General features: G+C 39.8%; 2 protein-coding genes across 2 annotated transcripts; one reads left to right on the top strand and one right to left on the bottom strand.

Moving 5' to 3' along the window:
• The first annotated feature begins 15,287 nt into the window (after positions 1-15,287).
• On the top strand, positions 15,288-16,311 carry gadd45gip1 (growth arrest and DNA-damage-inducible, gamma interacting protein 1). The gene is made up of 2 exons (XM_037257396.1): positions 15,288-15,721; positions 15,830-16,311. The coding sequence occupies exons 1-2, from the start codon at positions 15,321-15,323 to the stop codon at positions 16,116-16,118; spliced, it is 690 nt and encodes a 229-aa protein (XP_037113291.1). The 5' UTR covers positions 15,288-15,320; the 3' UTR covers positions 16,119-16,311.
• A 116-nt stretch (positions 16,312-16,427) lies between these two features.
• Positions 16,428-21,951, bottom strand: zgc:158403 (tetratricopeptide repeat protein 39A). Its single transcript, XM_037257388.1, has 18 exons — positions 21,640-21,951; positions 21,241-21,348; positions 20,657-20,788; positions 20,450-20,502; positions 20,206-20,273; positions 20,041-20,105; positions 19,735-19,834; positions 19,585-19,650; positions 19,417-19,525; positions 19,273-19,340; positions 19,051-19,110; positions 18,803-18,964; positions 18,624-18,715; positions 18,066-18,186; positions 17,890-18,001; positions 17,695-17,809; positions 17,386-17,502; positions 16,428-16,852 (listed from the first exon to the last, which is right to left on the bottom strand). Exons 1-18 carry the CDS (start codon positions 21,672-21,674, stop codon positions 16,744-16,746), a joined length of 1,692 nt encoding a protein of 563 aa, XP_037113283.1. The 5' UTR covers positions 21,675-21,951; the 3' UTR covers positions 16,428-16,743.
• Positions 21,952-22,236: the final 285 nt, after the last annotated feature.

The raw sequence follows: 22,236 nt of genomic DNA, 5'->3' as shown, positions 1-22,236 counted from the left end.
GTCCAAATCCACTTTGTATAAATTTGCTTAAGAATTTAAATAACAAGAATGTATTTCTGTTTTTATTTATGACACAATTAATTTTGAAGAGAGTAAGTATTAAAAATGAATTAGGGTCTTAATATTAACGTGATGGCATGTCCAGCCAAGGAAATAATTTGGTTTTAATTAAATACGCATGCAAAACATATTTTTGCCACAGCACGTGCGCTATATAAATGATGTTCAATGTGAAATTAACGAAACAGGACAAATAAAACATACAATTGCATCAGACTAATATTTTAATTAAGCCTCAAAAGTTTAATTGGCTCGATTTTGGACGTACTCTGATTTAAAAAAACAAAAAAAAGTCCTTATGGTCTAATAAACATAAGGCCTAAAATCATAATACGGCAATTTAATAATCTTCTTAGCGAACGGATTTATGTTGTATTTTATGTTCTCACACTAATATTTGTTCTTTTATTTGGCATCGTTATGTAACAGGCCTATCCCAAAACCTGCTTAAAGGGGCGTGCAATGCGAGCGCAACAACATGCATTAAAAAAAAAATATATTAAATTTGTGTAGCTAGATAAGTTGTCCGTATCGCGCGTAATGACAATGTGACGCGCAAACATTAATGCGCGTGCACGCACCGAACGCTGCAAGGCCCATTTGTGTCGTCTTGGCTTGGGCTTTTAACATCAACTTTTGAGACAAAAGATCCACTGGGCAACGGTCCATTTAAGAATGTTGACCTTGGCAGACCCACTCGAACCCGCCACAACCGCCTCTATTCTCTCATTTCGTTGTGAACGAATGGACGCATTTGACTTGCTTATAAAGTAGCCATTATGGTTGGAGGCCAGCGTGCACGCGGCTTCAGAAATCTATTAAAATACACGAAAAACATCGATTGAACTAAAATGGAACTAAAATGGAACTGAAAGAAAGAAAGAAAGAAAGAAAGAAAGAAAGAAAGAAAGAAAGAAAGAAAGAAAGAACCAATGAGTCGTTTTACTATTTTGTTAATTGTCCATTCATTTTAACTTATCAATTAAAACAAATACACAATGTTTTTGCACACACAGAAAAAAAATGTATTTCCTTGTTTTCTCAAAACATTCTAACATGATTCAGGCAATATTATGTCACTGCTTTGCTGTCGCCATCATCATCATCATCATCAAGTTACAACATCCTAAATTAACAGGTGTAATCCTTACACCCCATCATGATGATTTCAGGAATGCCAATCACTTCACCAAAAAAAGAAAACGATGAATAATCATGACCTTTGACATGAGGATAATGTAACTTCACTTTTGTGATTTATGTAGGCAAGCAAAACGCATCTTATCTATTCCGTCCAATAATGCAGTGATGGAAATCAACCAAATGCACAGTCATATAAATTGTAGATTTTCAATTTAAAATGTCTTACAATTGATCATTTTGCCAATCTGAATTATTTCCTCCACTGATACCACTGATGTCATTGTGTTAAATTTTGCATCTTTTTGTGTCTTGATGAGCACCTGACAAACAATGAAGAGCACCCTTTATACCCTTTGCCCAAAACTGAGAGTACTTTAAATGAAAAAAGTGTGATATGTTTGAGACCAAAGTTGAAAGACGAATGAGAAGCAGGGGAAAAAAAGCGGGAAAGAGATGATAACATGTAGACCATTGGGGTGAGGGGCAGCACATCTAAGTGGACCAAGACCCTTGTGGCTGTTCCTCTCTCTTTCATGGAGTGCCAAAAAAGGAGATTATACCAGCTCTGCTTTCTCCTATGGTGTTGGTAGGGTGGAGGATATTGGGAGGCTTCGTCGACTCATCCCTTCATTCCCCCCCACCCCACAGATGACATTCTCTGGTGGTATAGGCTGCACTTAAAACCAGAGGAAATTCTATCGCTTCATTTTATAAGGTGGAGAGACAGTCAAAAGAAAAAAAGGGCTATCTCTAAAACAATATTCAATAAGTAAATCAAGAACAAGACTGGCAGAAAAGTCTACAATTGCTCCCGACTGTTTCATAGTAGGCTTGACGGGAAACGTTTGGTTGTAGCTGTAAATAATTGTAACTTTGCAATAAAATTAATAACAACTTACTAGTACACCTAAATGGCACTAAAACAAACAGCAATCGGAAAATATGCGTATATCTACAATCACAATTACACACCACTTCTCATTATCCCGCCCTAGACGAGGCAGTCGCACCGTGAGTTAATCAGACCTATAAAAGACGTCTTTGCCAGTAGAAGATAAAACAGTTCGCTGGTAGTCCAGCTCTGCTGAGAGCACTACTCGTCTAGCGGGGCCTTGTGCTTGCCTGATAAGAGACGAACGAGTGTGTGGGATACCCTGAGAGATCCAAGCACACATGTATTGCACACTTACATAGCCTCCTCTCCATGTCAGTTCAACAAATCCTCCACGGAGCCAATCAGCTATCAGCAAAGCCCCAGGCTCAACCAATCATTCATCTGCATCACGAGTTGTTAATTTCAGCACTTCGCCCTGCAGGTCTGTGTGTGTGTTTTTGGGATGTGCAAGTAAACCGTAGGACCCGGAGGAAAAGCCACGCAGGCACGGGGAGAACATGCAAACTCCACACAGGGAGGGCCTATTAATATTATTGAAAAAGTTTTTCAGGAAGTTGAGTAAAATTGGGTCAGTTTTTAACCCAAATTTTAAGTCCCTCTTTTTTTTCCAAGGGTGGAGTCTTCTCTGTGGTACAATTTTCTATTTGGTCGTATACCCACAACAACATGAATATTCATGACTAATCCACTCTGTGGTTTCCACTCCTCCATCCCCTCCCCAAAAAAAAACACACATACACACACATGAACACTGGGCACTGCTGCAGTCGAAGGCAACACTTGGTAGTAACACATGGCGAGGCAGGTGTTGCAGGCCAAGCCAGACATCTGTGCGCTTGCAGCGCACCAAAAGAGGAGAATCAAGGGGAAATAAAAGCAAATGATCTGCGTTGTTGGAAACAAAGAAAGAGTCGGAAGAGCACAGGAGATAACCAGACACGGGTGCCATTAAATAGGATGGTGGCGACCAACGGTGGTTTGGGAAAGCAGACTGAAAGATGTTCTGAGGCGGTAGCGGGGGTCACCCGGGTGAAAGGAAGGGGACGAGCCAGACGGAAAGAAATGGCCACCGATGGGAGGGTCTGTCTGGGGGTGGAGAGAGATGAAAGAAACGGAGGGATGCATCTGATCGTTAAATCTAAAAAAAACGGCGAGAAACTGCCATGAAAATGAAAGGTTCAATATTTTTAATTACCTGATAACAGGTTCGGAACCAAAACTAACAAAGCCACCTCCCCCCAAAATATGAAATAAATAAATATTCAACACAAGCACCGTAACCATTTACCGACGTTCCAAATCATTGAGTGAACCCACAATAATTTCAGATCTTAATAGCTAAAAGGACACTGATGTTTACTAAGATCCAGAATTTCTTGTGTAATGGATAATAAGATCCAACATAAGCATGACAAATGACAAGCTGATCTGATAAGATTTGTCAGAGATAAACTGTATTCTCCTCAACATGTTAAATGGGATTCCATTAAATTGCTACCAAATGTGCAATTTGGATCAGATCTGGCAGAAACTTGTGTTGAATATTACACCTCCCCTGCAAACATGTACCAAATTAGATTAGATTTGATAAAGATTTCTTTTTTTAATCTATTACCAACCATGATAAATGGCAATTATAATGACATCATCAATTTGGGAATTGACTTACTGGTGCTAAAACGAACCATTATAGCTGGTGTTTACATTCTGCAAATATACGAAATGATGTAAATAAGAGCCTTCCTCTAACTATGTCTAAAACATAAATCCTAAAAAAAGTCTATCGAGTGGCTTGGGTGCACAACTTGCACAATGTGTATGCTACTGAGCTGACGCATTGAGTGGCGCAGATGGAGAGCTGCTCTTTTTGCCAGGCTGCCCATACCCAGCCTATGCCCCTCTCTGTGCCCCCTAGCACCCTAAAACCCCTCCTCCCACATCCCTGCATGGGGCCCCAATTCTGGCTGCCATCCCTCCATGACTCCCCCCCCCCCCATCCCCAGCACATTCCCACCCATCCAAGCAAGAGGGTCTACTTCTGCCCTATATAACGGCGAGTGTTGCAGGCTGGCACCGAGAGGAACCCGAGGGTTTACAAACTGTGTCAGGCCTCGAGACACCTCTCTGATCAACGCTGCACGTTGCACAAATAATAAATAAAAAAAGATATGTCAAGAGATAGGCATGATTGATGTTGTCACTGTAGAATCGGGGATAATTTACCTGAACGCCACACACGCAGGAGACAGTAATTAAGGATGCAGAGGTCAAAGGTGAAAATAACAAAAAGGCGGTTAGAAAATGTTTAAAACGAAAACTAAACATAGATTGATGTCTCGTGAGTGGATCACGGCCTTAATAAAACTTCCTCTGGTGGGTTTAAATTAAAATCTCACATCCTTTGGGATAAGACCTAGATATGTTTGATGTAGTCAATCATGTTAATGTCTCCATCCAAAGTATCTTGTGACTAGATTTAAGCAGAAAGTTAATAAAGTATCACAACTCATCAACATGTTAACAAATTAAATCACCATCAGTGAGCCATCATTTTTGACTCACAAAAGTCAAAACTTTGTTTTTCCCAGTGGACTTAAATATGGTAAACACCAAGCGTGCATGAACCATTGCGACATATTTCCCAGCATAAAATGACAGAGGAAGGGAAGACAAACACACTGATTGGTCATTACAGAGTCAAGCAGAGACAGGAGGCATCCATCCTACCATGCACCATGACCTGGCAGAAAAGTCATAACACAGCTGCCACCTTTCCCACGCCATTCCACACTGCCACGCTGCCTCCCACGCCGGAATCCTCTTCTTGGGGCTGCTGATAAAAATATGAATATGTCAACAAAGTCAATAGGGGGAGAAAGTGGGGGTGTTTAGGAGCTATGTGTTAGTAGGATGCTGCTACAGCTTGAGTGGTAGAGTGTGTGTGTGTGAGTATATTCTGTATGTACTATGTGTGTGTTTGGAGAAAGAGGGGACACAGAAATGCCACAGAGTCCTGTCCAAGCAGCTGTGCTTCTCGCTTTGCTGGTCCAAATGCTCCTTCTGCCATGTGCACTCTGAAGCGGCAACCCTGAAGCAACATATTGAGGTTCCCTGCATGGATGTATGAAGCAACACATAATGGAAAATGAAATTTTAGATCATTTTTGTAGGTTTGTGCGAGTCCTCAGTTTGCCGTGTGGTGAAGAAACATCTCTTACGCATTTAAAAAAGTTTTGACATCGTGAGTTTAAGAACTCATTGATTTAACATGGTTGTTATTTTTTTTTTCATGCTGCAATAGATGTCAAATAAAATCCCCTTTTCAGTCCATGAAACTCAGCCCTTAAGCCTTTCTCTTGTTTCTATGCATTCAAAAACGGAGGGGAATCTGTGGCTGATCAAATAATAAAAACAAACAAACAAAAAAAAAAAGTCATTTTCTACAGTGGTTGTAAACACTTGGCGGCGGCACACATGGACTCCATTATTGTGGATTTGATTTAGTCAAGCTTGTTATAGGAAATAAAGAAGAAATGTCTGAGCTGAATGGCTTAGGCCCTTTTGTTTGTGTTGGTGTGCTCAATCCAATGGATGGTCACATTTGATCCAACGCATTGTATCAATTTGATCACGTCGTCAGCGGTTCTTGCCAGCTAGCTTGTGCGTGCGTGCGCGCGGCTCGCTTCACTCTTTAGCGCCTTCTCTCCTCTTGCCCATCACGATGCACAGCTGTATGTTTATGTATGACTTCATTAACAAACAGCTTGTGAAGAGAGGGCTATTATCATGGCGTGTATTCCCCGAGCGATGAGTACATGTTGCGTTCGTCTCCGTGTTATACATCCGCCGGAGTTGACAAGAGGTGATGAAATGCGTGGCGAGCGGCAATTAAAAAGGACGGTTACGGCCCGATAGTCGGGCTCAATGTGGCGCTTTTGGCACGGGTTGGGATTTTTAAAAGCGCTCGATGACCTATTGTGCGACCCAGCCCATTTCTCCGCCTTTCCCTTCCACACTTTGCATCAGTCTGGAGCTTCCAGCCATGATTCAGTGCTGTTTTTAATCTTGCTAGGCCTCGGCGGGGTCGAAAAGCACCGGGATTGGCGCCGTGCCCAGATGACCCGCGGTAATATGGAAATGGGGGGAAGCAACCCCACTCACTGCCCCCACCCTCAATTCACACCAAGGCTTATACGTACATTAGCGAACATATATAGAGCGTCAAGTTAATTTGCAAACAGTAATTTCATCTAAAAGTGTATTATTTTCATGCAGCAATTTTTTTACAAGGCACATATTGTAGATTTGTTGTTAGCCTTCTTGATTTGTTTTGACAGCTGACAAGATATACAGGAAGTGGAACAGCAATGTTTCAAACATACAGTGTGAGCTGTCAAGTCGCGGCTCTTAGTCAGTCCGTCTCGTGTGAGCACATCTTAGTTAGATTTCACATACAATGTGGGTTGGAATTCAATTCATATTTATAAAAAAAATGTGTTGTGCAGTGTTTGTGGTAATTAGTTATCAAGATCATCATGCAAATGAATCAAAGTTGGTCAGAAAAGTATTGATTTACTACAAATATCTGTTCATCCAATATGCCAGTGAGTTAGATTTAATAACGATGAAATATTGTTCCACTAGATGGCAGAAGGTACACAAAGAATCTGTGTATTTTTTTTTTTTAAATGTCAAATACATGCACTGGCACTGTAAATGTTGGGAACAAAATTTAAGCAGTCTATTATAAGTGCTGTGTCCCTCTAATTTAGTCCAAATAGTTTAAATTTACCACATACGTATTTTTCCTATTAGAATTTAAAAGGTTTGGTTGTAATCAGATCCACAACAGCCTTGCAGTGTTCGATTAGGGGACGACATTAGAATTTCTAATCACGCAGCTCCATGTTTCCACTCAAGACTTCATTTATGCAGGCAAGTTCCAAAGTGCAAAGTTGACCATCTCTTCTGCTCTTCCTCACACACAACCCGTCGTAATTTGTCTGCCCACTGGTTTCACTTATTAACTTTGAAAAGGTTTCTGGGCAACGTGGCTGGAGAAAGGGGAAAATAAGGCACCATGGCATTTTTTTGGCACACAGTTCAGTCTGTCTTGCCCAGAATGAGGAGGTTACCATGGCATCAGTGGGCACCTCATAAAGCAGACCATTGTTGGCTCTCTTGCAAATGTGTGTGTGTGTGTGTGTGCGTGTGTGCCAGATAGAGTTGCATGGCAACAACTTCTGGGCATCACCAATAGCAAGAAGCCCAAATTTTGCACAAGGCGTTCAGACATCAACACACGTTAGATTAGCCTGTTTGGATAACCTGTCCGCGTAAATGTTCTATATTGGGATCATGAGCAACCATTCCCAAACACAAAAACAGACAGATGTTTGCAAATGAGGAATGACTTGGTGTGACTACACTGATTTTTCTTTTGGGTTCAAGAAATGACTGAGAGGCAACACGTGCAACAAACATGGTCACCACAATTAGGAAATGAGGGCAGAAAAATAACCTGGGGGAAGAAAATTAAATCCGTTTATTTTTGTTTTATTAAACTAGTCGAATCCATTAGCTGGGGAAAGGAGTCATGCATGTTTATTTGTAATTGTTTCAATTCCAAATACTGCAGGCCACTTTGGCTCGCATGCAAATTTGGGTACAATCTGTGCTTACTGTCATGGAATAAAGAGCAGGGGAGCCGGTTTGTTTTTTTAGGTGAACTGTGTGGGTGACAACAAATTTTGTGTACAATCTAACTCACTTCAACCTTTGTGTTGGCGTTGGTGCAGTCTTGCTGAACGGATCCAAAAGGCCAGACATGTGGGTGCTCTGGTACACTCTGCTGGTACCTTTTGGAACACTCCAGTTTTTTTTTTAAACACAATTTAATCTTGTCATGGGAGAACAAAACACTGCCTTAACAGATGGATAACTAATGAATGACCTCTGATGATTCATGAGAGCTTCATGAAATTAATTACACGGACATGGAGCCATTGTGGCTTTATGATTAGTCTACATGTAATGAATAATCAATCAATGATAATTAAAGCACAGTCATACGATACATTAATAATCTAAAAAAAAAATAACTGGTACGCGGTTAGACAGAGAATCTACCTAGAGGGGTTCAAACAAAGCTAAAGTTGGGATCTATATAGGAGAACACGAGATCAGAGAAAACATCATACACATTTTCATAAATAGGCAACAAAACCTAAATATTGTATTTTATTCGGTGTAAGTGTGGAAGAATTTTCTTAGTTTCTATTTGGCATTTTCAGGTTATTAGAATGAAAATTTTACATTTAGTCCCAGCAAATTAGCATCATATTTATTATTATTATTATTATTGAAGAAATAATAAATGTGCTCACACAATTTTCTTGACTGCAGACAGGGCACTTTCAATTTGTATTTTATCATTTTCATTTTATGAGACACAGATTTGTTTTGGAAGGCTAATTCGATTGGACAACTCGACATATTGAACAATAACAGATACAAACAACATGGCGCAAAATAACCTCACCATTGGCTGTCAACATGCAAGGACATGAAAGAAATCACTGTGACGTGATCATGCAATTACATGAGTCTGCGTCCTAGTAAAAAAAAAAAAGTGAGAGTCAAAGGCTGTTTGCTTACACATTTAAAATAGGTTGTTATATGTGCTACTCTTCAGAGGGGTGCATCCAATTATGTCTGAAAAACTCAACCACCACATAGCGACAAAAGGTTCAAACCTGAAAGTGTCTTATTTTGGCATCATATGCACTATAGGCTTTTTTGTCTTCGAAAGACATGTGGAAAATGGCTACAAACAGATTTGAAAGTAAAACAGGTGCCAGCTCCGCCATCTGCTTTGAGTTTTACTTCCCTCTCTGTCTGCTTACAGCCAATCTTTAAATGATCCCAATTCATCCTTCTTATTTTCCACTTTCCACCAGTCAGACCAGTGTGACACTATCGTGCACTCTTTAAGTATCAATGAAAAAAAGTGTCAAAAAACAAAAAGAAATGACATTAACTGTAGGTATGACATCTTTATAGAACTTTCCGGATTAACTGTGATGGCAGATGGATTGATGAAGTGGCCAAAAAAAGTACAAGTCCAAGGGGGAATGGGGTCAAGGAGTTCCAGAGCGAGACTTTGAAGAGGCTGCCAACAAGATCGGCTCAGGCCTCATCAACTCTTCCTGCTCTTTATAGCCGTATGAGCCTAGTTTTCCACAGTAACCCAACTTAAGACACACACTTGAATCAATATATTTCAAAACATCGGCGTACAGTATCGTTCTTTTACAACTACCCAATGACCTAGATTGCAAACTTCTATGTCACTTGATTTCTTTTTTTTAATTAATAATTTTCAATGTGGTGGAAAAAAAATATGATATATAATATTATAGTGTCATGAGAAAAAAAATGCAAATGTTGAACATTTTATACATATTTAAAAAAAATATTAGTTTCTATTAAGTGTCTTAAGTCACTAGTTTTGAATATAATGAGAATTTTTTTTGACAGTTTAATAGAGAATACAAATAGTTTTTTTTATCCTTGAGATGTATTATTTCTGATTTTTGTTGGGCCGTAAGGACATTTTCAAACGTGAAGAAAGCCATCCTTCCACCGGAACTGCAAGTGCTGTATTTGCCAAGGTCAATTCACTCGTGCATTTAATAATTCTACGTTGCCTCTTTATATTTCAATTTTATAAGACATGTAGTATTTTTTGTCTTTGTTTTCCATTTCAAATATCAGTGGACAGAAATTAAACATTATGACAAAATGATTGAAACAAGCCGCTTTTTTTTTTGTCTTTGATGTGACCGCAAAGCACATATATTAAGGTACATACTAAAATGCTTAACAATTTTGACTGTATTTCACGATGAAATATAGAGTTGCTGTATACTGGACATATATGGCCTAACATGATTTGTCAGTGTCTCAAATTTTCATACGGAACTGAGCGCAACGATAACAAAGAACACAACAGAAATAAATTTCAAATCCTGGAACGGCTGCAGTAAAAAGACACACATTTAAAAGCAAATAAATTTGGAATTACTGGACTTAAAAGTGAAAACATACTGTTGGCTGATCTCTCTGCATCCTCCCCATAAAGTAGCGGCCGGGCCTCATTTTAAGAACGCGGCGGGTGGCGCCGGAACCGAAGCCGGGTTGCTGGTCTTAAAAACCCGATTAAACCCGGTGCTGCTGGGCCGAGCCCGGCTTCTATTGAGCCCATTAGGACAAAGATATATCTGAACGGAAGGAAAAGTAAACAAGTTAGCGAGCGTTGGGGGTCCTGTCTTTGGCTTGGAACTTGTTTTTAGTCTGAAAAGAAGAGGCGGTAAAGGTTGTAAAGAGTTGTTTGGACTGGAGTTTCAGACTCTTATAGCATGCAGGTGCTCTTTTCACTGAATGGTCTGCTCCGCCAGACACTTCTTGGCCCGTGCTGAATGCTCTCAGCGTGTTTGTTTGCCGTCTTTTTTCTTTGTATACACTGTCTGTTACCTATTCCCCTTTTCCAAACACTTTAGATTAGTGTCTATCATTTTTTTCTTTCATGCTGATGTGGCATTTAAAATCTTTTCTTCTGTTTTGGCCGACAATCTTTTAGTGTGCGTGCACATCCATCAGCGTGTCAAACGGTTGTGCCAGTGTGGTCAACGCACTCAGCTGTTGTTTCCAATACACAACTAGCATCCTTAATAATTCACCCCCAAGCAGATGGTGGTGAGATTCGTATATACGAATGAGTTTTTGTGCTTAAGAGTGTTCACTTGATTGGAGAGGCAGCTGTAGCAAAGCCACATCCAGCTTCATGCGACGGACAAAAAAAAGAACATCGGATCTAAGACGTGCTAGTGTGAAAGATCAGAATGTTGCAAAGGTTTGTGAAGGAAAGAAAATAACACTGAATCGGCGTATAATCCTTCAGATCGATGGCCAATGAACATATTGTTGTCATTTTGTCACAGTAATCCAAATCAGCACCGTATGCGATAAACAGCTAGCAAACCACGCGGCTTTTAGCAAAACACTCCACTTGCTACCAAATCAGTCCGACTAAACATATAACAAAAATAACGGGTATTCATTGCACCTACAGAAAGAGAAAATAGAAGAAAATATGGAGTTCCGATTCAGCGGAAATAAGCACTGTAGACCAGTCGGAACCAAAATGACGAAATCAAGCTAGCTAAACCTCAAATAGCACTGAACTTCAGATTGTTTTGTTGGCACATGAAATCCCTCCATAACTCCACATTTGCCTAAAAGGGGTTCCCTATGGTCATATAGAAGCAAAACTCTAGGCCCACTCTCATTATTTGGTTAATCGGATGACAATGATGACAATGTAGCCTGAGGACGCAACTATGTATCTCATATAGCTTTGCAATCCAACTGCTTCACCACGACACCATCCGTCTAATTGGTTTTGTTGTGGTGAATCACTCCAGGTTTCCTTAATGGAAAAAGCAAACATACTGCTCTAACATTGGGTGACAAGGGCACCTTGGGTGTGCAGATGTTCACGCAGATGACAGATGGCGGTAGCAAGGCGAAGGGAGCAACGGAAGGATGTCGGCGCCAGCCTGGTGCCACATGCACCCCCTACTTCTTCATTTCCCCCGTTGTACTCAACATTCCCCCCCAACATAAAATCTCCTAACAGAGGGTTGTGTGATATCTTTATCTGTGTGATGTAAACATGCTGTGACTCAGCACCTGATGGTCATGACGGTCTGGACGTCATTGGATTCTATACAAGAAAACCCCGAATATATGAATATATGAAAAGGCCACAGGAAGCTCATTGTATAAAGATGACAAACAAAATGCTTCTTTGATTGGAGATCATGTATGTTTTCTTAGTACAATATGTATTTTAAATCAATTCAGAATATTAAACGTTGAAGAGGTCTTGATTATTGTCTCAATTTGTGATTATTTATAGGGTTGACTGAAGGAAAAAAACTCAATATCAAATGAATACCTTGTTAAATTTTGTGACTGAAATAAGAAAATATTACAATTAAAACAATACTCATAACAATAATGATACAATAAATGTTTGTAATGTCCTAAATGAAATTGACATTTTGAATTTGGCTCAATGGAATAAAGTAAATAAAAGAATAATAAAAAAATGGATGAAAGAGGAAAAATAGGGCAGAATAATAATAATAAATAGAATTTGGATCCAGAATATTATACTCTTCAGGATTTAAACAATGAGATAAAATGGGGCAAATATATAACCAAGTGTTACCATGAGTTATGTTACTCGTGAGGGATTTTTCCAACACAAAAATGTGTTGAATTAGTTCACAAATAAAGAATCAGGGGTAGTATTTTCAAAAAAGGGCATTTGGTGCAGATTATGCATTTGAGGCAGGATGCCCAGGAAGCTGAAGAGAAGAAAAGGATTTCCAATGACCAGGTAGAGATGATAATTACCTCCATTCATCTTCACCCGACCCCGGCATTGTTTTCTGATGGTGCATGTGAGGACAGGCCCACTTTGATGAATTTCTCCTTGAATTAGCGGTCACCAGTGGATCTCGAGCCTCTGTCACTCTCCATGCTCTCATTCATCATCTCATTAGTTCCTTGCGCTGGGCTCCATGGGTCCGTCGACTCCCAGGGAGAAAGGAGACAATATTAGCGCCATCATAAACATTCTCTGGATGCCATAATAATCATCACTGGTTACTAGTCAGTCTAATTCGGCAAATATCTATTTTTTTAATTACAATCTGTTTAATTCCCAACTGATCATTTATTGGCTAAAATGTCACTGGCAGAGTTGTTTAACTCTAAAATGCCATTATAGTGTCGAAACCATTAGCTTAATGCGTGTGTATACTTATGATAATATTTCCACTTATGATGTTTACAAATAAAATGTTGTGATGCAAATGATTGTGTTGAAAGTGTTTCAGCTGTTATCCGAAGCCTTTGGGAACTCCCAATGTCCCACTTTAAAAGCTCTCACGTACAACCATGTCCTCAAATTCCACCTCACATTTTCGTCATTTGGCATAGCGGTTAAAATGTTTCCGAAAGCAAAATATGGGCATCTTTTGCCAAAGTATCAGGAAGCACATCCATTAGTATAGTGTTCGGAACAATACCACCCAAAATGTATCCTCCCTGGCCTCAGCTTTGAATTGGGCCCAAGTCCAAGTTTAACATTAGTTGGCATCACTTTGGGCAAGCTGCGTGAATGAACACAGCTGAACCTTACGGGGCCGTAAAAAAATCAGCACAGTGAATCTGAGCGATTTGTTGTGATAATCTTTTTTTTCTGCCGACCGCAAATGGAGCTTTAACAAAGCTTCTATTTTTACATGTTTGAAGACAAGCTTACATTGTCTGTGGGTAATTAAAGGGATGTACCTGCTGCCAAGGACAACGTTTATTTGAAATATAGATTTCTGGGAGATGAGAAAAGTGTAATCCATCACAAACGCTGCGTGGAGCACAGGCTTCTGTCATTACCAGGCAATTGTGCTATTTTAGGGCTCAGCTCTCTTTTACTTGGAGTTTGTCCTCGTCCCTTTTTTTCGGGTGTCAAAAATCATATAGTCCCTGCCAAATTGCGAGTAAAACATCGTCATTGATTCAGGCCAAGAAGAGAGTTAAAAATTAGACTCCATTTATTATCGTTTCTTCTTCGCATCAGCAAATTGTAATGCTGGCTTGGCAAAATACTTCACGGACTTGGCTTGAACCTCTGCGGGTGTATATGCAGGGTGGGCGGGCAATTGGTGTACAATAAAAAAAATTGGAAAAAGCTGGAATGGTACTAAAAATGTATCATAAAAATAGTATTAAATGTACTCTACCCTCCTCAAGACTAATTGAAGACAGCCATTTGGAACTTTCATTCCAAGAAAGTTCAGCAAAATTGTAGGGGGGGAAATGATACAAAGATGACAGTATTTTTTTTTCTATACAAAAAACTTAGAATGAACTGTTCAATATTACATGTAATTAATAATTGGAAGAGCGCATTTTATTTATTTTCCCCTTTTATTAATATTATTGGGCATTTGTTCCAAAAATAAATATCGGGATCATTACCTGACTTCTTTAGATTGGCTGATCATTTGAATCTGATGAGTTGATCCTTTGAATCAGGTGTATTGGAGGAAGGACAGCAGCCCTCGAGGACCTGAGCTGGACATCCCTGCTTGGACCTGCAAACCTAATTAGGGGCAAATAGTACAGAAACTAGACGGCTGGATTATTTAGTTGTGTAGAACTTCCCAAAATGTGTTAACACAGCGTACAACACTCCTACTCATGAACCCAGAAATAGATTTGTCATGTTGCCACTATCTTCTCCTGTCTAACTGCTAAGGAGCCTTTTTGCCTATGACTGACACTGATATGATCCCTTAAGCCCCATGCTTGGCACTAGATCGCTCCTAAAACAAATTAAGCCTGTGTCATGCCCACACCCACCTCCAGTCCCCCGCCCCACCAAGACCCTGGGAACCTTAAATCTTTAATGGTGGTTTTTAAGAAATATTTTGTTTGCTCCCAGGACACAAAAGTGATGACAGCTTTGCTGCTATGAGCAGATCAAAGTTTTTGAGTATTAGCTTGTCAAGACGAAAGTGGAGCAGAGAGGGAAAACAAAGATCTTGGATTAAAAAAACGGCCTTCCCACCACTTCATGTGACCGACCACTTAACTGCAGAACACTTGACCTCTACATATCACACTGTGCTCTAAACCCTTCTGATTTACTTTATAATTTATTTCATGTCCAGCCACAAGGATGCAATGTTGAGAGCTTCCTCTCCATGATTTATGCTCTTAAACCTCAGGGACGAAGCATAAATGTTCTTTTCCAGCAGGGATTGTTCTGCAAACAATTGCAGAAAATTAGTAATGAATATTCACAGAGTAATCATCCAGTATCACTTCTGCCACTTATTAATAGTAGAGGAAATGGTGAAACATCCTTTGAAATTAATTGTACAGTATTTTATGTATATGCATTAAATTTATTCAAATGTATTGCCAGGGAAAAAGACTAATTGTTACCCGACATTTTGAAATAAATGTATTATTTTGTAAGAATTCATGTCATATTTCATCTCCCGCAATGAAAACTATCCGCGGAAGTAAACAGGCATTCTCAAAGACACCTATCAGGGGTCCTTTGTAAGGTGAAAGGAAAATGGCCGCGGCCGTGATCTGCAGGAGGACGCTGGTGGTCCGTAACACATTTAAGAGGCTTTCAGCACCCAAAAATGGAAATTCTGTGTGCTACCCAAGCGGGATTCTACTACAGACGGCATCGTATAACCCCAAACGTCTGAATCTGAATCTTCGCGATCCCTATATTCCCGACAAGAGCAGCGAGAAGACGCCGGAATGGCAGAAGACGAGCAAATACGATGGGAAGTTGTACGGTCGCTATGGCTCGGCGTCCGGGGTCGACCCTGCGTCGCTGTGGCCCAGCCACGCAGAGCTGGACAAGATTATCGCGGAGGAAAATGAGTGGCATCCTCCGTTAGAGGTTATGTTGAAGAATATCGCAGCTAAGCAAAAGGAAGAGGATGATAAACGCATGGCAAAGTGAGTCATGCTAACCTAGCTATGCCATTGCGTCTATTATCGGACAGCCATGTTATTGCTCTCTCCTGTTGACATTTGTCATAATGATCGTTTCTATTCAAATCACAGGGAGAAGCTCATTGCAGAAAACATGGCCAAAATGCCCAAGATGATCGCCGACTGGCGCAGAGAGAAGCGTGAAGCTAAACAGAAGCTAAAAGAGGAGAAGGCACGACGTGAGAAGTTGTTGGCTGAGGCCAGGGAGCGTTTTGGCCACGCAGTGGACCCCCGCAGCAGCAAATTCCTGGAAATGGTTGCCGAAATTGAGAAAGAGGAGAAGAAAAAGAGGAAACTGATGAAACGCAGACTGAGAGAAGAGCAGGCTGGAGTCCCTGTCACTCCTGTTGCCTCCTCGTAAACTTGGACTCAGTCACCATAGATGCAATAAACTAATACATTTTTGGGTTGCATCATTGATGTGCCCATTTTGTTTTCTAATGCCAACTGGAATTACAGGAGTTCACTTTTCTGAATTGAGAAGTTCCTTTCCAAAGTTGGTTCCCCTTGTTTGATTGTCATTGTAATAAATATTGTAATATAAGAAACATGAAGAGTCTTGCAAAGTGGCCCCCTTTCTTGAATGCTTAAATATATTCAGATACAGTGGGATGAAAATTGAATTTACCCTCAAGCAAGCCAACCTGTCCTGCTAATCCATCAGAATGCATTTCCTATCAAAGTCATTTCGAGTGGTTTTCATCAACGGTTGAGGCAGGTTATGTAAACATGGTCCATACAATGAAATGTCTTCATTAACAACTTTGTATTCTTATATAAATTCTATTCAAAACTATACTACTGTTTGACGCCAATCGCGTTTTACCGTCATCAAATCTCAAAAAGACAAACCCAAATATAAACCCAGCAATTACTTGATGGAAAATTGGCACAAGTAGAAAACTGGGCATCGGCTAAAACCGCAGACACGTCACTGACAATGACAGCATTTGAAGAGTGTCTCCCAAGATAAAATTTCGATCTCCCTATGGATGAGTTTGGTCCGCATCGACAGAGCCAGCTTTCAGTTTGGCCATGGCAGCATGGATCCTGAACTGCGTGCGAGATTCCATAGAGTATTCTTTGTAGTTGTTTCTAGAAATCAAAAGAAGGACTGTTGAGCGCAAGGAAATAGTTTTAATTTCTTTCAAGTCTCAAAGGGACATGGGGGCATGTCATTTATGCCTGATTATAAATTGGAATAATCTAAAATTCAATGGCTACTTTTAAATCCTGCTACAACACCCTTTTGACTCGTTTTTCTTTTTTCTAAGGTGTCCAAAACCAGCAGAGGTCCGAGGTGCTTTAGCAGTAATGCCAATTTATGTTCCTCGTACAAAATGTAACATTAATATGACGCAATTGCAACAACTTTGTTTCATACAGGTAAAAATGATACAGGCAGAGAGTGCCCTCTACTGTCTGCTAGTGGAACTACAAAAACCAAAGTTGCAAACAACCCCGAAAAACTGTACTAGACTAAAAAATATATATATTTAGGCTAATTTAAATATTTTGCATAAGGCATTCGTGGTACTTGTACACATTTAAGGAACCACTTTGGTCTACTTCTGTATTGGTTACTACTGTTCATCAACCACTAATTTAATTCAACAAAACTAACTTACTTGGCCTTGTGGAGAAGTTTGATGGCCTCGTCTCTTCGGCCTTGTTCGATGTAGAGGAGACTGAGCTCCACCATGGAGTTGGGAATGAGGTAGTGGTCAAACCTAAGCTTCTTCTCACTGCAAAATATTATTATAATTATTTTTTTGTCTCAGATTGATTCAAGTCAACCGTCCTTGTACACTTCACTTTGTCATTCTGTTCCCAGCAGAGATTAAAATAGCCTCCTGGTTGTGGCTGTCTGGTTTCTTGTTGTGTAGTGTGGCAGAGTTAATTACCTGCATTTTAAAAGGAATGTTACATGCACTCACCTGGAACAAACTTTATGAAAGAATTCCTCGGCACCCTGGAGGAGCCCCTGGTTTTTCAGACACATTCCCTTCAGCAGGTGGATTACACAACGGTCATCTAGTGAATACTCATTCTCTGTGGAGGTGTGAGGAGATAAAAACAGTGTTGATGTTACATTTTGTGTTACATTTCAATCAGGGCGGACATCTAAGGACCTGGAGACTCCAACAAGGTGCGCTCAGCCTCCACTAGCGTCTGGATCATGCCTTCAGTCAGCTCTGGTCGTTTTTTGATCATACTAAAACCATTCCACATGTACATCATCTCCTGGAATCAAACAGTGGAGACATGTGACGGGCGTTAGTTCCAGAATGTGTTTTTGAAGTCTTACCAGCACTGGCACTGCTAGCCTGACTGGACAGTTGGCTTTGTAGCGGCGAGCTTTGCGGATAGCAAATTTCTCTGTGGGAGGAGACTTCCCCGCTATCTTCTGCTTGAAGACAGGCACTTGTCTAAATAGAAGAGGGAGTCACAAACAGAGTTGGCCCAAGGCTTATGCACACTAAGGACCTGCTTACTGTAGACCAAAACTAATAAATAATCACTTGAAATCTATACAAAATAGAGTAGTATGAAAAAAAGGTAACATTTTGGATTAAGGTAGTATCGTATTTTTGTACATTGCTTTTGAATATTTTTTATAATTTATTTTTATAGATATGTTTTTAAGGTAAAGTTTTGGATTAAGGTAGTATCATGTTTTTGTACATTGCTTTTGAATGTTTTTTTATATTTTATTTATAGATTTTTTTTTTTTTAAGGTAAAATTTTAGATTAAGGTAGCATCATATTTTTGCACATTGCTGTTGAATATATATTTTTTTTTAAACCAATGAATAATAAACCATAGAATGTATGATATACTGGTTTGGATTTTGGAATCACTAACCTAAAGAGATCCACCTCATTCTCTCCGAAGGGGCGTTCCTCTTCCTTTGGCAGCATGCTAAGGCAAGCAGCTTTCATGTAGATGTACATGGCCTAGGAGAAACAAAAATGGAATCTATTGGAAGTATCCATTTTCTAATCAGTAGGAAAAGATAAGCATTCAAACTTTGCAGTGCGTACCTTTGACCAGCGGCTTTCCTTGCTCAGTAGGTCTGCGTAAAAATAAGCCATTTTCCATGCTCGCTTATAAGTGAAGCACCACATGAGCTCCCAGTAGCACATGTGGTGGAATTGCTTCCATGCTTGCTGGGCCTTGCAGCCATCTTCAAATAAGGCCACCGCCTGGTGGAAATGAATAACAATGCAACAGACTCTTTGCCACTCAGAAATGAAGAAAAACAGGAAATGAAGATTTTTGTGAGAAACACCTCATCGATGTTTCCTTTCATCTCCTCTACCCTGCCAGCAAAGAAGAGGAATATTGCTCCCTGTGCAGAAAAAAAAAAAAAAAAGATTTACTAAGCCATTTTACTGCACGTTAATTCTCGTATGAAAGTGTTTTCATGGAAGTCCAATAAATTTGCCGATTAACCTCACATAGATTTAAAAAAACGGTGTTTGATTCTTTTGGGATTCTGTAATCCACTCACCCGGGGATAGCGAACCCGGAATATTTTCAGCAATCTTTCAGCTTCCACCACATGTCCCTCACCTGTTCCTGAAAAACACAGCGAGCAGGACGTATGAAACATCTTACCGATCACTCAGCGGTGTGTATGGGGGCGGAGCCATACCTAGTATGAATGTGAGAAAAGTGTAGTAACAAAGCAGTAGCAGAACACACAGCATGGAGCGCAAATTCAATGCCGTCGCGCCGTCATCAAGCAGAGACAAACCGTAATCCTAAACAGGGATGAGATCATTATGCAATACATTCATCCATATGCAAATGAGAGCTGTACCTTATCTCCCGAGAAGCCGGCAAATTCTAATAATTTTAGTATCCGGGGTGGAAATAAAGAGAGTGTCTATAGGGGGGGAAAAAAAATAAATAAATAAGTAAACTGTAAAATACATGCACAAGGTCTAAGTATAGTATGGTGACATCATACCAAATTAAACGCTCCTACTCCAAATGAAATGCCACCCTCTAAGTGATTATGGCCGGATCCTTTCAAACAGGTTTGAGATTTCACGTAGGAATGCAAGTCTCTGAAAGACAAAAGTTAAACAGATCAGGAAAAGGCCTTTATTATTTCATTTATTAATTGAATTGAAATGATTTCATTTATTGTCTTACATCGCAATGTGTAATCATGTTCAAAATAAGCATTTGTTCAATTCAATTGAATTCAATGCGGAGGTCATAGTTCACAGTTGCATTGTACATATTCTGATGAGGCATCACCGCTACTTACTTGTAAATTAGGTAACTGTTTCGTACTTTGATCCCACCTTTGATAAAACTCACCATGTTCTCATCCTGCACAGAAACATTTTATGCTGTCATTTTGAGGAACTTTTGTGTGTTGAGCTAACTAGGACAAATGTAGACATAATTGCAGTGTATCGTTTTACGTTACCTGGAGGAAGGTGAGAGCAGCTCTTTGGAGTTGGCATTCCGCGTAACACACTTCAGCATGGAGCTGTTCTGCACATGCGTGGAAGAATATTGCATTCAGTAAGACAATAATGAAATTTAAAAAAAAAACATTCTAAATAATCGAATGCAGCACCTTTCAAAATTTTAAGGTCAGGAGTTGGACCCGTGATCGGTTATAAAATAATTGTTCTAATTAAATCAATTTTAATTTTAAAAAAAATTACCTTCAGTGAGCTCCCCTGTGAACTTGCCTAAATTTGGAGATTTACGGCGAAACCTGAAACAATGTTACCATATCAATTATAAGTATTGCACATAGCAGTATGAGCAGTGACATGCCTGGGGTCATAATAAACACTAGTGCAATTTGCTTTTTTTTTTATAGCCAGGATCATAATGGTCCTCAAATATGCATTATTTTAAAAACAAACCTTTGACAGAGATCCTGAGCACTCTTCATGGTTGCTCCAGCATTGCAAATGTCTTCATGTTGGAAAGTCATCATGGCCTGCATTTCCAGGATTGTGGCATAGATGAGAGCATGGTACATACTCTCACCCACTCTGCAGACGAAAGATGACGTCAACAATTTAAGAGTAGATATTTCTCAGTTTTCTTGATTACCATTGAAAGTTCTTTCGTTAATAGCTATGGCATTGTCCTGACAAAAATAGTGCTTTGACGCATTCCATGTTTCCTTTTTCGAATGGGTTGGTCAAAGTTAGTGAAACCTTATTTTAAGCTTTTTTTTTTTTTAAGATAAGTAGTTTTCTTTGAAAGTGTCACACTACTGCTACTATCTGACAGCCTGATATTTATTTAACAGGGCTGCCGTTCTTTTGGTTGTTGAAACAGTCACACTTGGGGCGTCAGCTTCAGTAAACACATAATATCCTGGAGAATAGAACTTCAACTAAACAGTCATCTAAAAATAAGCGCATTGCTTCAAACTTCTCATCCTAACACAATTGTTTTCCCGACCCACAAAAAAACACAAATGTATTTTTTGTATTACTTGGGTTGCAGCCTCTCCAGACTTTCATTGAAGTGATTGTTTAGGAAGAGATCCAGGGCCACCATACACTCTTCCAGGCTTTCTTCTAGGGTCATCTGGGATGAGTTGCTAAAATATACAAAACAATTTTTTTATCTTGATTGGTATTAGACCATAACACAACAAATAGCATTGGAAAAGTGCCCTTTTGAAAGTGGAGTATCACCAGGAAACATATTAAGAAAGATTGAGCGTTTCCAGATAAACAGGAAACAACTTTTGTGGTTGTTTAAACAATGACTTTTTTTTTTAACTTGCCTCGCTGATAGCACAAGTGTTACAAGCAACACGACTACTCTACAAAAGTCAAGAAAATTGCACTCACGTAGTTATTAACTTTTTCTTTTGGGTTATACTCACTTCTGTGCAGGATTGTCATCTTTTCCATTGGACATGTTCTCTCAGCTGCTCCACCTGTGCAATTCTCACACGCCAGAACCGAACCAAGGCGCATTGAGCACTTTCTGTGCAAATTCAAACCAAGCTCTTGCAAGGGTCCAATTGCAATTCAAGTGTTGGACTATATCCTCAGTTTCCTGTTTAATGTGTTTGAGCTCGAGTCGGGACTTAAAGTATTTAGTTTGAGCGGTGTATGGGAACGTGAAAAGAGTTGCGCGCTTAACTCCTCCTCTGCTTCCATTGACACGCACACCTTGAGGAAGGCAGTGACGGACGGATAGGACCAGCCAAAAACAGTGTTCACTGACGTCACCGGTCCAACATGGTCCGGTCCAACCGGCTGGCGGCACAAACACGACGTTGGCTGAGGCGGTGATATTAAAGTGCAATAATTAGTATATTGTATTTATTTATTTTGCATTGCCAAACCTGACTGAATGCAAACTTCATTTTCCTCTGTGTAATCAAATATCAATTTTAATATGTCAAATATATTTACGTAAATACTGTTATTGAATTTCTCCTTGGGGGGCATTACTAATTATTAGGAGAAGTAGA

Source organism: Syngnathus acus, chromosome 8 (assembly GCF_901709675.1).
Source record: "Syngnathus acus chromosome 8, fSynAcu1.2, whole genome shotgun sequence".
NCBI classification, from domain to species: Eukaryota; Metazoa; Chordata; class Actinopteri; order Syngnathiformes; family Syngnathidae; genus Syngnathus; species Syngnathus acus.
The sequence above is the reverse complement of the archived record's forward strand: the minus strand, read 5'-3'. Positions and strand labels throughout refer to the sequence as shown.